The 15,053-nt window shown below is 53.1% G+C and overlaps 5 protein-coding genes across 5 annotated transcripts; 4 read left to right on the plus strand and 1 right to left on the minus strand.

Annotated features, from left to right (window-relative positions):
- Positions 1 to 2,323: 2,323 nt before the first annotated feature.
- On the plus strand, positions 2,324 to 3,608 carry B0T23DRAFT_398423 (uncharacterized protein; the record flags this gene model as incomplete). The annotated part of the gene is made up of 2 exons (XM_062838358.1): positions 2,324 to 2,478; positions 3,089 to 3,608. 2 exons carry the CDS (start codon positions 2,324 to 2,326, stop codon positions 3,606 to 3,608), a joined length of 675 nt encoding a protein of 224 aa, XP_062689861.1.
- A 2,011-nt stretch (positions 3,609 to 5,619) lies between these two features.
- B0T23DRAFT_386545 (ubiquitin-conjugating enzyme/RWD-like protein) lies at positions 5,620 to 7,678 on the plus strand. Its single transcript, XM_062837626.1, has 3 exons — positions 5,620 to 5,993; positions 6,106 to 6,200; positions 6,349 to 7,678. The coding sequence occupies exons 1-3, from the start codon at positions 5,920 to 5,922 to the stop codon at positions 7,251 to 7,253; spliced, it is 1,074 nt and encodes a 357-aa protein (XP_062689862.1). The 5' UTR covers positions 5,620 to 5,919; the 3' UTR covers positions 7,254 to 7,678.
- A 1,632-nt stretch (positions 7,679 to 9,310) lies between these two features.
- Positions 9,311 to 11,421, plus strand: B0T23DRAFT_213349 (uncharacterized protein). Its single transcript, XM_062833594.1, has one exon. It carries the CDS (start codon positions 9,530 to 9,532, stop codon positions 11,330 to 11,332), a length of 1,803 nt encoding a protein of 600 aa, XP_062689863.1. The 5' UTR covers positions 9,311 to 9,529; the 3' UTR covers positions 11,333 to 11,421.
- Positions 11,422 to 11,446: 25 nt separating this feature from the next.
- Positions 11,447 to 12,979, minus strand: B0T23DRAFT_446670 (uncharacterized protein; the record flags this gene model as incomplete). The annotated part of the gene is made up of 2 exons (XM_062840973.1): positions 11,447 to 12,461; positions 12,512 to 12,979. 2 exons carry the CDS (start codon positions 12,977 to 12,979, stop codon positions 11,511 to 11,513), a joined length of 1,419 nt encoding a protein of 472 aa, XP_062689864.1. The 3' UTR covers positions 11,447 to 11,510.
- Positions 12,980 to 13,426: 447 nt separating this feature from the next.
- B0T23DRAFT_213447 (peroxisome biogenesis factor 7) lies at positions 13,427 to 15,000 on the plus strand. Its single transcript, XM_062833595.1, has 2 exons — positions 13,427 to 14,089; positions 14,190 to 15,000. Exons 1-2 carry the CDS (start codon positions 13,691 to 13,693, stop codon positions 14,883 to 14,885), a joined length of 1,095 nt encoding a protein of 364 aa, XP_062689865.1. The 5' UTR covers positions 13,427 to 13,690; the 3' UTR covers positions 14,886 to 15,000.
- The last annotated feature ends 53 nt before the right edge of the window (positions 15,001 to 15,053 follow it).

Here is a 15,053-nt window from a genome sequence, read left to right on the forward strand (position 1 = left end):
ACTATATGGGGGATCTACAGGGTATCTCAAGTTCCCTACCTTTAGCGATAACTGCTATTACTACCCACCAACAAAGTCAATTTCACAGCGCCAGACACCTGCGCAAACTGCACAAGAACCCTCGACATCGATATACGAGAATACAAGGGGTTTGCTGACGTTGACGAACTAGATGATGTCTCGTGTGATTCCACTTTCAAATCATAAGGTTGAATCAAACTGCATTGAATGACATGATGATAACCAAGCCTCGCATAGGATAAGAACTGAAAATCAGACCAGTGAAGACAACAAACGTTATGGTTCTAGGTGGTGGTGGTACCTCTACCTACTGCCTTGCCTTCTAACTAGGTATCTAGATCTAACTTTTTTCGTCTTATACCCGCAGTTCGGGGATGCATTCACCCAAACCAATATCTCGTTCGAGGAGAGACCACCTCAGACTCTACTCTCATTGGTGTGCGGTAACCACTGCTGCTGTGACCTGTTGTGCCTGTGTAACCCAACATGGGCGGTTCGGGCACACCGCCCGAGGTACATCCTTACATCACCACTATCTTAGCTGTCGACTCAATGACTCCGTAGCATGGCACCATCGTAGGTCAGACAGCTCGGGTCAGGAAGTTTCAAGAACACAGACATCAGGTTTGCAGGTAATGGCCGAGGAAATTGTATTCATCTTGGGACCTCAAGAGAAGCGGGTGAGAAATTAATGTGGACGTTTCGAATCGCCCAGACTCAATTATATCCAGATTCTTGAACCATTGAATTGAGATCTTTTGGAGGTACGGCCTTTTGAATATTTGTTCTCGCGAAGACGCGCGAGCGCAGTAGCCTCGGCGAACAAGAACATCATGAAATCATGAAATTACAGAAAGCTAAGAGAAGATCCGGGCAGCCCATGGGGCTCAAGTCTGAGGAAATCATCCGATATTAGACCATGACCGGCAAGAAATGAGGCTTTTCTCCGCCTCGGCAATGCATGCTTGAGAGGAAAGGGAAAGAACACCATTCACTGTTGAAACCTTTCGTATGGTCCCAATGCAATAGGTACCTAGGTAGATTGGTGTTTGTCTGTGGGGGTGGACCTTGCCGATCCTCTCCGACTCCTCACTAAATGCGCAGCATCGATGGTAGGCTGAGGTGGTACGAAATTTAAAGGAGGTGTACATAGTCAACTTTCAACTTCAACAACATTTGGTTAGGCAAAAGAAGTTGTGCATCGCATCCAGCCTAAGCCTAGGCCAGCGAGGCCATCAAGCCACGGAGATGGTGGACGGCATTTTGATGGCTAAGCTGAGCGACCTCTGCGGCGCAAGGCCCATAACCTATGAGATCACTGCACTCATACAATCGGGCGTCGTGATATTATGCCATGGACGCTCATCGTCAGCCTTGGTTCGAATCGTGGTTGTGTTAGCTTGGCCTGGTACTGATGATTGCGGTGTGTTCTGTCTTCCTATTGTCCCGATAACTTCACCAACTTGAATCAGACATCAACAAACTCAAGTCATCATTGCGCCTAAGGCAAGTTGGACGATGTCATAGATTCAAAAAGACGCTCCACAAATTGTATCGATAGGAACTGAAGCTTCACACAAGAACGCAGAGCACTCGTTGGTACGGGCAGGTGCAAGCAGGTGGTATCGCGTTGAAGGTTCGCACATGTTAGGTTTGCTGGGATGCTATCAGACTCAGTGTGTGTAATTTGCCGTACGACTGTAATATTCGGGCCGTTCGAGATGGGAATGTGATGCAGAGCAAGCAAGAGGAGGTTGCTTTACCGGGCAGGTACGTTTCGGTTCTGTACCGCAAGTAACATCCGGCGAATACGTCACAGTAGAAGGCGGCATGGACGGAATGTCTTGGAGCCTCGTGGTTCTTTGGCCCCACCAAAGGGCACCTATAGTCGCAAATGTCACCCCCCTCAACGCGCTCTACACTACACACAAGCAGCATTGCGCGCTTGGCTTTGTTTGACCTTTGACTTTAACCCCACACTGACTAAGGAAGACGTCGACAACTCGACATCCAACTTTGCTTTGTGTAGATCCATCTCGGCTGAGACCTACACACACTAAAAAACCAACAGCAAGACACTCGCCAGCGAACAGATTAAAACCGCGACGATAGTTAGCCCGTATTCTAGTCGTCACGCCCATACGCGCAAAAATTCGATAACCCTGCCGCCCCTAAACCAAGACAACCACACCAAGTGCTGATCCCATCGGCCAGTCCGCGCAACCCAACAAGGCTAGGACCGGGCTACCGACAGTCTCGAAGACAGTGAAGGATTCGAACACAAACAACACGAGAAAAGAAGATGGCTGGAAAGAAGGGTCAGGACAATAGCAAGAAGGCGGCCGGCCAGGCGCGCAAGGCCGACGCTGCGGCCCAGAAGGCTGCTGCCGAAGACGCAAAGAAGGCCGCTGCCGAAGCCGCCGAGTGGGATAAGGGAGCCAAAAGCAACGCTAAGAAGTAAGTTCCAACATGAAGCCTAGTGTTCGGTTCCACGTTACTCTGCCGATTTTGTTTACCGGTCCGTTCTTTGGCCCTTGTCGTCGGCCTTCCGACGCTACATGAGGAGAGGGGGCTGTATCCTCGCTCAACAGCAGGCTCCGTGTCCCCGTGCGACATCTCATGCCTCCATATCTCGGCCCCTACATTCCTTCAAAGTCTCGCCTTGTCCATCGAGACACCCTTACCCTTGTTCGCCATTCCCTACACAAACACTTCCCTCCGTCAGGAACGCGTTCCGACTCGCTATCGGAAGATGTCCGCGGGACCTCTGTGCAACCTTGTGGAGGCGTCGCATTGCATGCCACCATGATATGATGCTGGTCAAATGTCTAGCGGGCTTCCGTTTGGTTCATTTATCCAGTGTGCACTATCACAGGCCCTTGCGCGACTGCAAAGTTGCCTTCGATGCGCTCTCCCTACAGTACAGGAAAGACATATCGCTGGTTGGGTGGGGAGAGTGGAGGAGTCCGATGGCGACGTGCAAAGCGCGCACATTTGCACAGATGGACTAAGACATTCGCGACAAAGTTGACCCGAATATTGGTACTGACCACGAGCTATCTTACAGGGAGGCCGAAGCCGCGAAAAAGGCCGAGGCGGCGCGCAAGAAGGCAGAGAGAGAGGCACTTCTGAAGGAGGAAGAGAAGAATACCCCGGGGCGTACGCAACCCAAGAATGCAAAGACGGCGGTCAGGAAGACAAGGGGTCTTGACCTGTCACAGCTGGACGATGACGGCAGTGGCCCTCTTGCGACTCTTAACGCATCGGGTATTGACAACGCTCTGGATGCGTTGTCGTTAACCACATCTTCAGCCGTCGACAAGATTGACCGGCATCCCGAGAGACGCTTCAAGGCAGCATATGCGGCGTTTGAGGAACGACGACTTGCAGAGATGGAGAAGGACGGCAGTGGCCAAGGTTTGCGCCTGAACCAGAAGAAGGAGAAGATCAAGAAGGAGTTCGAGAAGCACCCAGACAACCCCTTCAATCAGGTGACTGCGCGCTACGACGCCTCCAGGGAAGAGTTGGCCCAGCTCAAGGAGCAAGAACGTACCAAGATCGAGGCCCGACTTGGGTCCAGACGTTAAGCTACCGCGCAAGCTCTTGGGTGCGGACGCATTGTTTCCCCATCCGACGGACACATTGACATCTTCCGGCTTTCGTACGGTTTCTTGCAATGGCTATGGGCAGGAACTCGCGAAGCTGCGCCGGGTCTTGTCATCTGCTCACCTGTTCAGGCTAAATGGTTTTGCTTGCTGTATACGAAGACACCGCACGGGCTCGAGCACGTCGTATTCATGACAGCATACAGACTGGTCGTTATAAGGGTAGTTGTACAGTATCCTCATGAGCAAGGGTGTGCAAGGCGGTAGGGGTATCTACAATGGACTCGGTGGTTCTTTGAAGCGAGGAAATTGCATAAGGATCCGAGTAGAAAAGCTCCGTACACGGACGGTGTGTATGATAGGATGGTGATGTTACATAGGCCGCCGTTTCAGGTTGTACTGGTAGATGGTACCTGGGAATTGGAAATGGCATTGTGTACAAAAAAGGGACTTTTTACTTCAGCATGGTATGACGACAGTATTATGGAGCCGTGGGTTGTGTAAAGTGCGCTGTTGTAAGAGGCGGTCAAGGAGAGCGAAAGGGCCCAGATGGCCGGTGGATGGCAAGGCAAAAGGTTGCCTTCTTTCTGATGTGGTGGCCGACTTCGCTGCGTTTCCCTTTCGATGGGTTCCTCTATCGTACAAAGCCGTGACAGAACAACAACAAGACCAGAAAAGAGAGGTGGGGTTTCAAGACAACGACAATAACAGGCCGGTCGGGTCCTAAGCCGGTGGCTGGCTGGTTGGCCTTGGTTGGATCCGGGGATCTCGCCGAGCTCAGTGTTTGGGTCTCAACACATGTTGTGGTCTTGGTCGCTGGCAGCTCAAGGTTAACCCAGTCGCCGGAGTGTACCATGATGGAAGTTTGTGATCCAATATCCTTCTAGCGTGCGGTGCCTGCGCAGCAAAGTGGAGGTGGTGAAGTGTTCCTTGTCCGGCCGTGGTCGGGTGGGTTGCGGTCTGCGAATGCGAAGTCCAGTGACCCAGTTCCATGCCCAGGAGCCCGGAGAAGGAGGAGCCTCGACCCACTTTGGCGACACGTGGAGCTAGGTAGGCGGAGATTCCGACCTGGCCCTCGGGCCACCCTCCTGGATGGAAGGCGGGCAAGAACGGGCCCGGGTACTCGGGGATCCACCTACCTCAACGGAGGTCTTCCCTGCCGACGACTCCTGAGGCTCCCCTCTTGTCCACTCGGATCGAAGAAGCCGTCCGTCTAAGACTCCCGTCTAGCCTCGAAGCCATCTAGCGTCGACATTGGGCACTGTCTGTAAGGCACAGTGCTTCTGTGGACGGGAGTTTAGCGTTCTGTGATTGTTCCTCCAGGGTTTGGTAAAATCATAAGGATGAATACCAATGCTGTCGTTGTCCTTCATGTCGCCGTACCGGTGCCGGTCGACCTGTAGCATGGAGCATGGGTACCTAGGTACTATACTACAATGGTGATATGGGTAAGTTAAACCCATGGGCCAGGTCGTTGACCACACAGTGCTCACGAAGCGTTAGCTGTGGTGGTCTGTGTGAGATACCTGACAGGGAGGTAAAACTTTTGCTCGCAACCGCAGTACAGACGGGAAGCCCGAAAGCCCTGGCGCCTTGCTGCGCTTGTCACGTTCGAAGTCCTTTGGTTGCGAATGTACTTGGCAAACCCAAATTTTCCCATCTGTTCCTTGGTCTGTTCAGATGCTTTCATGTTTCGTGGTCTAGCCTAGGATGGATTTCTTGACAAAGACACGGAAGAAATTCCGCTGCCTATGTCTGAGTGCTGTCGACTCGAACAGTGCCGGCGGGAGATCTCCACAGCTCGCTGAAAGACACTGCAGCGCCAATGTACGGGAAGTACCCGGCAGTACAGTGTCATATGTATGCGGAATACATTTGCATTATCATCCATAACCCTAACCCCTCTCTTTGCTTTTCGTGCCTGAGCACCCGCTACAGAGGTATGTAGTGTCTCATTCACCGTCAGGGGCAGACGATCTTTCCATGACCATAGCGTCAACCTCACCATCTCGATCGCCTCACAACCGCTCACCTTACCTCTACACCCCCGCCACTTTATTCGGCCTGCTCAAAACTTTCTGGAAGGACTCTCCGTTCAATCGTCTTCTGGAATCTGCAGGGTTTTTCTTGTTTCACAAACCTAGACCTAGAATTCCTCACAAGTCCTTGTCGACGAGAACCCCCTCCCGCGCATAGTTGTGTGTCCAAATACAGGACAAACATTCTCCGACGAAAGGAACCTCCATCCCGGTCAACATTCCCACCGGGTAACACGGTAATTCCCCCGAGGCCAATGACAACATCCATGCCATTCTCTCGGATGGGCAACCTGCCCGCCGTTAGACGGCAGCATCTCCTTGCCGAGTTGTAGGTACCATACAAAGCCCCAAGCACAGCACGCAAGCCACCAGGAAACTGGGCCGGTTCGTGGAAGCTCATCCAACAGGGTCAGCGGGCTAATGACCACGGTTTCACACAGTGCCGGTCTCAAACAGGCATGTCCAAATGGCGTCTTCGTCAGTCTCACGCCCGGTGACCCGAATCTGTGGTCGGGCGTGATCTTCGTACGCAAAGGTAATTTCATCGCAATCACTATTGGCAGGCCCAAGTCAGGCAGTCCAATGGAGAGATGGACAGAAGCCAAGCCGCCTTGTTGGTGATATGGAGGGAGAAAGCGAGTGTGTAGAAGTACTGACATCTCATGTCTCGGTTCTTTCCGTAGGTCCATACGCCAACGCCGTCCTCCGCTTCCAGGTCTCCTTCCCGGACTCGTATCCGAACCTGCCGCCCCTGGTTACCTTCTCCACAGACATGTTCCACCCCCTTATCACGCCTCTTACCACGTACATGTACAGCACCGACGTCCAGCACAACGGTACCGTCAGTGCCACCGATGAGGAGCGCCTCCCCCCCGGAGGCTTCAGTCTACGTCATGGCTTCCCGCACTGGTTTGGTAGGGCCAGTCGGTCCCGTGGGGAGCGTGGTAGTGGCGATCAACGAGGAAGGCCGCCTGCGTCTCTACAGATGACGCCCCCACCGGACACTCGCAAGGTCCAGACCGGGAACAGATCCGAAGATGGGTCCAAGAATGGCGGAGGGACGGAAGGGACGCCGGAGTCTACCACCGAAGGCAACGCAGATGTGGCTTCTGACTGCAGCAGGTCAGCCGCCAGGCGGGACGTTTCAACCTACGAGGTTCTCCGGTACATCCGTAGCACCTTTGATGATGCAAACGTTCTTGACTCAGTCCCACTTGAGGCGGCTGGCAATCCGGGCGCCTGGCATGCGTGGCGCACTCATCGGCGACAACAGGCTGCCAATGTGACTTCTTCTCCCGCTTCTGTAAAGTCTGATCCGGACTCGAATTTGATCAAAATAGATGAGACCATTACAAGTCCTACACCAAGCGGAAATGCGGAGACAAGTTCAGCCACAACGACATCGGCCGCACCAAAGCGTCCTGACGAGTGGAACTGGGACGGTGTTTGGGAAGAGAGGGTCAAGAGAGGTATCGCGACAAGCTTGTCAGAGCCGGTCTTGTTTGGAAACGCCGGGGCGGCAGATGAAGTGGTTAGTCAACGACGTTGTGTCAATTCTCCTAGCCTTGAAATCATGGGCTATTGCTAACGAGGGTGTATCGACAGATCAATTTCATCAGCATGGAGGAAGCAGATGTCGAAGGAACAAAACAAAACCTCCTTAGGACCCTTGGTGTTATACTTTAGTGACTACCACCGAAGGAGTTCCACAGCTCTAGTGCAAGTTCCTGTGTACCTTGCTTCGCGAAAAGTAGTACTTTCCCTGGGAACCTGCAGGGACTAGAAACTGGTTCAGGAAGCAACTGCGAAATAGGCGTTCCTCCCCTCTTCGCTTTCTTCGAGGAGATGGAACGTGACGATGACAGCAGATCAGAGGGCCTTGATCAAAACCACCAAGCGCTGAAACTAAACCCAACTTAACCTAATCCTAATATACCCGGACATCATCAGAGCAGACAGTTCGAGTGTTATCCAAGTTCGACGTTGGGTGTTATCCAAGTTCGACGTTGGGTGGAAGAACGACGTACATGACTAGCAGTAATCTTTGCAAATACACTTCGGATACATTTTCTCATTACCATACCAGTTGCAAGCCGTACACAAGCCGTCTATTCAGCAAGTTTACCGTGCCTGACCGTGGACATTGTTCAGAATCCCACCTCGGTACCGCTTTGCGTCCAAAACTCTTGCTGACGTGCCTGTCAGCCACGGCTACCGTCGACATGACCGGATCCTTTCCGCGAAATCACCGAAGTAACCATCGATATGTCCGTTCTGCTGAGGACGAGGTCGTACCGAAGCCACTGCAGATCGTCAAGCGCTCCGTGAGCTCAAGCACAACAGATAAAAGTTACCAGCCGCCATCGGCCACACGATATGACAGCGCTGGAAGCTTTAAGTCTGATGCAAGCATGGACAGCATGTCAGAGCCACCAGGGCGGAACACATCCCTCGCTGTGCCAAAGACCAGAGAGAATAAGGCACTTGAGCACGCCTCTACTTCAACGGCCAACCTTCTGGAAGGGTATGAGCATTGTCAACCAGTGATCACCGTCAATACCTTTCAGTCGAACCGTAAGTGACTTGCTGCGGACCAAGGCCTCTTCATTGAATCGATATAAGCATACAGAATGCCTTGACGCTTATCTGAAATGGTGCCTCAATGGTCAGACTTGCTAACTGATTATAGAACACAATAGAGTTTCTGATCTCGCATTCGAGTTCCACAGAACCAACTCTTGTACAAGTCTGCGTAATCAGCGTCCTCGAATGAGCCCGTCGCCTTGCAAAACGACCAGAAGCCCAAATTTCCTGCTTCAAAGAGCCAGGCAGCTGATTACGGACCACAAAGACTTGAAAAGCGAGCGCGAAAGGGGCGGCAACAGGAAAAACGTAATCTTAGCTGCTTGTGCCAAGACATCTAGGCCTCAAACTCCGACTCCATTATCTCGAATGGCTTACAATCTGGGACGAGAGGAAAGTCAATCATCACCACGCCTTCAAAGTTCTCAGAGTGTATTCAACCTGAACGTGCAAAGCCTCGGCAATGCTATTGCAAGTTGTAGAGAAGAAAGTTCTCATTCGATACTCGAAACTGGAGAAAAATTACAACGACGCTGCTCTAGCGCCTCGCACTCGGGCTCGGCTGGTCAGTTTGCGGAAAAGCCATTCATGCTCGTGCCCAAAGTGATAGTCACTCCGGAAATCAAAGCTCTGGAGAATGGAATTACATCGCTATAGGCGGCGGTGCAGCTTTCAACACAGCTTAGCCATTTCAGCGCACCAAATCATCAGTCTAGCATTTCCCCTCAAGCGCGAGATGATTACAATGACAGCCCAGTCTCACCAGGTATGATCGACAGGTCCATTATATGCCAGGCAATGTCTCGGAGGAATTCGTCCGTGAATTTGAAACGTACTGACCATAGTATCCTTCTACGTACAGATGCGTTAGAATACGGTTGTCTCTACAATTTGTCGATTGGAATACTTCCCACAGACAACAGCGAGATCATTGAAGTCATAGACGACAAGGCATGCGCAAGGTATACGCCCTTCAAGACTCACTCCTAACATTGATCCAATTTGAATTCCATTAAAAGTCTATTTTTTGTGAATCTGACCTTCAACACAAGGACCACTCTCTATCTTGGCTCGAGGCTACTCCTGCTGGTGCATGTTCGACTACTTCCTACTGCCCTTCGATGCAGTAGCAGAAGTAAGCGCCACAGGAGACAGAGTTCCGATGATCTCATTGAAGATCTTGAATACCATTTGGGAGGTACCAAGCTCGATTTCCTACAGGTCCGTATTAGGTACCAGCACTCTGGCTTTTCGCAGAGAACAGGGCTGTTGCGCAACAACATGATGGACGGCATCGTGAGCCAGGAGACCATGGTAGAGACCACGGCGGTTGCTGCCATTGAAAGAAAAGGTTCATCATCGCTCTGGTCGCCGCGCGACGTGCTACAGCCCAATTCATTATCTGAAATTATTGCACAGCATTGGGGCGCGGATACAGAAGGTGATGTAATACACCGCATACTCACTTCGCGGTCCTCACGCCCACAGAGAAGGGCAAGGAATTTCCAGCAAACGCCTCTGCTTGTCCATTCATATGACACTAGCGGCACAAGTAGTGCATTTTCCATCTCTTCTGGTCAAGATACAAATCTGATCCCAAGAGCTCAAATACGTTTTGGTATACCGAGACAAGGCCAGAGTGCACTCGCCATTCGGTTAGCAAAGAGGCCAGCAGCAAGGTTGACTAATGTAAAAGCAACGGAGTTAAAGAGCGACAATGTTGTCAGACCTTCCACTCCGCTTACACGTGCAGCGCCTCTCATCCCAATACGGCAGACGAGCCTCAATACCAGGACGCATGCTCCCAGTTTGTCGGATGCCGAAGGAGGCCGTGGCAGCCAACAACAGGGCACGTTACAGTCTTTCAAGAAAGACTTCTGGTTTTTTCCAGGTGAGGAGTCAGATTCGTCGGGAAATGATTCTGTTGCTGCCGAAGCAGACGGTTATTGTGGTCGGGAAGCCAACACTCATGCGCACGGATCAGTGACTCGCGAAATCCGGACAGTCGATGAGGCTGTTGTAGGACGCCTTTCCAGAATTGCATCGATCTCTTTTGCTGAAGCCTATAAGGGTGGGGATTACCAATCGCAGCATCTTGAACATGATGAGCACGGAATGTTGAGTGATGCGAAAGAGAGAGTGACACCAGTATCAGCACGCTCCTCATACTCTAATCAAACAAACTTGGCCTGTTTCCAGTTCACGCGCACACCAAGAACCGGTGGAAGTACGGATAGTATAATAAAGAAGAATGAGGGCAACTGTATCAACGCCAGCGGCAGTAGTGACGATAACGGACGCCCGGAGACGAACGAATCGATTTACCAAGGTACTGACAGTCTCCGGACTCGCGTAAGGCCGTCACGACATTCATACTCTCCATCTCTTGGATCATCATCGGCAATTGCAACAGCAGCAACTTCTCGACAGTACAGGCGGAGAGCGAGTGCAAAACAGCCATCGCCCCCTCCTCCACGGCTCTCTATTCCTGGCGCTTCTTCCTCTCCAGAAGGAGTGTCTAGAACAACATGCCTAAGCCGAACTTCATCTATGACCACACGCAAAGCAAGCCCTGCTGACTTTGAGGCCATGGAGTTTGGTCTTCTTGACACAGGACGGAGCAGAGCCGGACAAGGAATAAGAGCAACAACAAGATGCGGGAGGGGAGGAGGATATGATGGTGGCCATAGCGACCAAGATCCTCGAGACACTGAGTCCTGTGGTAGGGATGTTGGCTTCACGATGCAGACATTACCGTCGCGGAATAACCGACAGAGTCGAGTAGAAAATGGTTCTGGAGGGTTTCTCGGCATTGACCGTGTTCGTCAAGTTGCCGGCAGTGTGAATGGACCGAACAAGCTTCGGAGTAGAGTAGCAGCAGTAACAGCTAAATACGAAAATGGAGGAGGTGCAGGAGGAAGCCTGAATGACAGGGCAGGTAGCAGTACCGGTAGTTGGAAGCAGAGAGGGGACCAGGGGAAGGGGGTGAAAGGAACGGAAAGGGGAGAAAGGGCGCGTGAAAACAAGGACAAGGAAAAGGAGAAGCAATCGGGACGTTGGGCATGGCCGATTTGGTGGTTATGAAAAGACAGGCGGGTTTACGTTGAAGGGAAGCATCCATACGTACATGGTAAAAAGTGTATTCATTCCAAGTGTCTATGAAGGAAACCATGCCCTCTTATGTGTCCGACGGCCATGGCTGTTCTGCCATCGGTTGTGTTGTTCTCACTGAGGGGGCATGTTCAGGACTCGCTGTTGATGACTACTGCTCCATATCCGGGCTCTGCGGTGCTTGAGCGGACTCTCTTGTATCAAGTTCTAGCCCGGCAGTTCTAGTGCCCGTGCCCTTTTTCCACAACGGCCTCCCGTCATCATCAAACTCTGCCCACTGGAAGAATGAGCAGGCCTCTTTGCCCGGCTGATTTCCGGCGTGACACATCCAGAAATACCTGCCCCAATTCTCCCTCTTCTTCTGCACCACCCGCAGAATCGTAGGGATTCCGCAAGCGCACCGCGGTGTGTACCGCGGGTGGAACTCGGGCCGATAATCACGGTATGTGACGTTGATGCGTCGCTTGCCCGCAATCGGGTGTGGATCGATGGCCTGCGCTGGCGTCACGCAGTGCTTCCACTCCTCTTGCATGTCGGCGTGCATGACGAGGAGGGAGTTGTGCGGGAGGTGGATGGAGATTTGACCTTCGTTTAGGGAGTCGAGGTTGGCGTTGGATGTGGTGCTGGAGGAGTTACCGTCTTGGTCCTTATCCTTGGGCAAGATCCTCCGCACCCGAAACTCCCTTGCCACGCCAAGCGAAAGAGATCCGATGACGGCCCGCGGACCGAGATAAGTCAACTGGTCGCTGTGCCAGCCGACATTCTGCTCCGGGCCATCGTACAAGTTCACAAACGCCGCATTGGGCGACCAACGGTCGGGGGACTGGTACTTGAGTTTTTTGCCGCCGTACAGGTGGTGAGTACGAATGCGCTGCTGGATCTCGTTATTAACGGCGTCCTGCACCAACGGCCGCACTGTTTCCAGCTGAGGCGTCAGGCGGCGGATATCGGAGAGGCGCGCGCCGTTGTAGAAGTAGGCCGATTTTTGCTCGGCGAGCTCGTAATCGCTCCCGACAAAGAAGCCGGATGTGTGGGGGCTGGAGACTACGTTATCGAAGAGCTTGAACGTGGCTTTGCCGAAGGTCTTGGCTTCTTCCAAGAGCTCTACCAAGAGGCTATTGGCGACCGAGGGGGGAGGAAGTTGTGGATGACGGTGCAAGGGGTGTGAGTGCTGATGTCGGAGGGGTCGTAGAGATGGAGTGTTGCGCCTTTCCGGGAAAGGAGCTTGGGTTTCTTGGGGATAGTACTAGCACCGCCATGGTCGCCATCGCCGGTGGTAGATGCCGGAACGGCGAAAGAGCGTAAAGAAGCCTGTAAAGTGATACCTGACGATTTCTTGGCTATCTGCCCTGCGCCCTGGGTGCTTTTCAGAGCCTCCGTGGTGGCTTCCACGGATCCATCGTGGGCGATTAGAAGATCCAGTAATGCATCAGGACCGAAGTCTGGATGCAATGAAGCAAGTATGGCCAGTTTGATATCGGTTGATTCTCCATCACCGTCTGGAGTGTTGTCAATGGGATTATACAAGGCGGTGATAGTCTGCTTTACTTGCGTGGTGTCCACGTTTTCCTCCAGCGTCGACTCGGCTTTCCTCTTCCCCCTCGTTATGAACCTGTCCATTGCCACGGCTTAGAGGAAGGAGTACAAAATCTCGACATGTTGGAGTGTCTGTCACCATGGCCGGGTTCACGCTGGTTAGATGCGCGTGGGAGGAAAAATGAACATGGATTTGTAATGTTAGACGCGTCCTTAATGCGAAGAGGAAGGAGGGGACGTGATTGAAAGTGGCCAAAGACGCGCTGTCACGGGGACAGGTCGGTACTTATTTCTAGTGTACACTATATTTTACGTAACCTGGGGCGACGTCATGGGCAGGTGCTAACCCCTAAAGAGTTAGCGAGCACATCCATCCATACTGTGGGGCTGACGCCGTTACGGCCCGGGGCTTCCACCCCCGCGGCAGGGGCAACGTGCCGACCAGATGGATGCCAGGCGGGCTTCCGGGGTACCCCACTAGTGTAGTATGTAGTGTAGCTGACGAGCCGAGGCTTTCCCCACGGCTTTGTCGCTGTTTGGCGTTCCCCAGTTAGTTTCCAACCAGCTTTCCATCCCGTCACAGTGAGTTCTGCCAACACCTACACCCCACGCCCGTTCCAAAACCCACCGATACGTCCAAGCCGTCGCCGTCATTTCCAGGTGCAACGCCTCATCTCACGACCGTCGCTGGCAGATTCATCAGGCTGTGCACCACTCACGTCGGCGAAGAGGTCGCGCGCCCTTATTACAGAGACCTCCTGATGGGCAGCACATGACAAGCCCACGTTTCTCAACATGGCGTCCATGCTGGAATTTCGTACCCCGGGCTACAATCCTTACGCCGTCAAGTACTCCCCATACTACGACTCACGCCTTGCTGTCGCCACTGCTGCCAACTATGGCATCGTCGGCAACGGTCGCCTCTTCTGCCTGGGCCTGAGCGCAGCCGGCGTCCAGTGCGAAAAGACCTTTGAGACAAACGATGCCCAATACGATCTTGCCTGGTCGGAGCTCAACGAGAATCAGCTCATTGTCGCTTGCGGCGATGGCTCCATCAAGCTCTTCGACCTGGGGGTGGAGAACTTCCCTGTCATGAACTTCCACGAACACAAGCGGGAAACGTTTTCGGTTTGCTGGAATCCCGTCACCAAGGACAGCTTCATCTCGAGTTCCTGGGATGGCACCGTCAAAGTTGTATGTGCTCATCTCTTGTGTTCCTCCTACCTACTACCATCGTAGCATCATGGCCGATCGACTTGCGCGCTGGCTTACAATCCTCCTACTTTGTCTTCAGTGGTCCCCCACGCGCAACGCCTCCCTCAAGACCCTCCCCATTGGTTGCTGCACCTACAGCACCTCCTACTGCCCCTCGAACCCCGCCCTCGTCTCCGCCGTCTCCGCCGACTCTTCCCTGCGCATCTTCGACCTGCGCACGCCCGTATCGGCCAAGTACCACCTGACCAACGTGATCCCCGTGCACGCGCCGGCCACGGGCGGGTCGGGTTACTCGCGCCTTGCCGACGGTTCCATCTACTCGGGAACGGTACCAAATGAAGTCCTGACGCACGACTGGAACAAATATAACGACACGGTGATCGCCACGGCGGGCGTCGATCGCGTCATACGCACGTTTGATATCCGCAACCCGGCCGGCGGTCCCCTGGCGCTCATGACAGGCCACGAGTACGCGGTCCGCCGCGTTGCGTGGAGCCCGCACGCCAGCGACATCTTGGTGAGCGCCAGCTACGACATGAGCGTGCGCGTGTGGACGGACGGATCCACGATGCCGCAGCACGTTCAGCCACCGGTACCGAGCGGACGCCAGCCTGACACTGTCCGTGCGGGAACTCAGTTGGGCCTTATGAACAGGCATACTGAGTTTGTTACGGGCGTGGATTGGTGTTTGTTCGGTGCAGGCGGTTGGTGCGCGTCGGCTGGCTGGGACGAGAGAGTGCTACTCTGGGATGCTGCGTCCCTGTTGCGTGGATGAAGAAGCAGGTTGTTTGAAAAAGATGGAAAAACGTATTTTCTATCATTTTCGTTTTTCTTTTTCTCGGAGAGTTGATTGCTCAGGCGAATTTATGTGGCAAACCGCCCGATAGTAGAGGAGTGGAAGATATGAGGGCAAAATCAAGACCGATCGACTATCGGCTGCTGA

The sequence above is a fragment of the Neurospora hispaniola genome (genome assembly GCF_033458365.1).
Source record: "Neurospora hispaniola strain FGSC 10403 chromosome Unknown B0T23scaffold_7, whole genome shotgun sequence".
Taxonomy (NCBI): Eukaryota; Fungi; Ascomycota; class Sordariomycetes; order Sordariales; family Sordariaceae; genus Neurospora; species Neurospora hispaniola.

What these genes read in the sequence shown, in the direction of transcription:
- B0T23DRAFT_386545 (XM_062837626.1), top strand. Translation starts at nt 5,920, where the DNA reads ATGACAACATCCATGCCATTCTCTCGGATGGGCAACCTGCCCGCCGTT. An exon ending in CAGCATCTCCTTGCCGAGTT is followed by an intron (nt 5,994 to 6,105) that starts GTAGGTACCATA and finishes GGTTTCACACAG; the next exon opens with TGCCGGTCTCAAACAGGCAT. An exon ending in CGTGATCTTCGTACGCAAAG is followed by an intron (nt 6,201 to 6,348) that starts GTAATTTCATCG and finishes TTCTTTCCGTAG; the next exon opens with GTCCATACGCCAACGCCGTC.
- B0T23DRAFT_213349 (XM_062833594.1), top strand. Translation starts at nt 9,530, where the DNA reads ATGATGGACGGCATCGTGAGCCAGGAGACCATGGTAGAGACCACGGCG.
- B0T23DRAFT_213447 (XM_062833595.1), top strand. Translation starts at nt 13,691, where the DNA reads ATGGCGTCCATGCTGGAATTTCGTACCCCGGGCTACAATCCTTACGCC. An exon ending in GGGATGGCACCGTCAAAGTT is followed by an intron (nt 14,090 to 14,189) that starts GTATGTGCTCAT and finishes CTTTGTCTTCAG; the next exon opens with TGGTCCCCCACGCGCAACGC.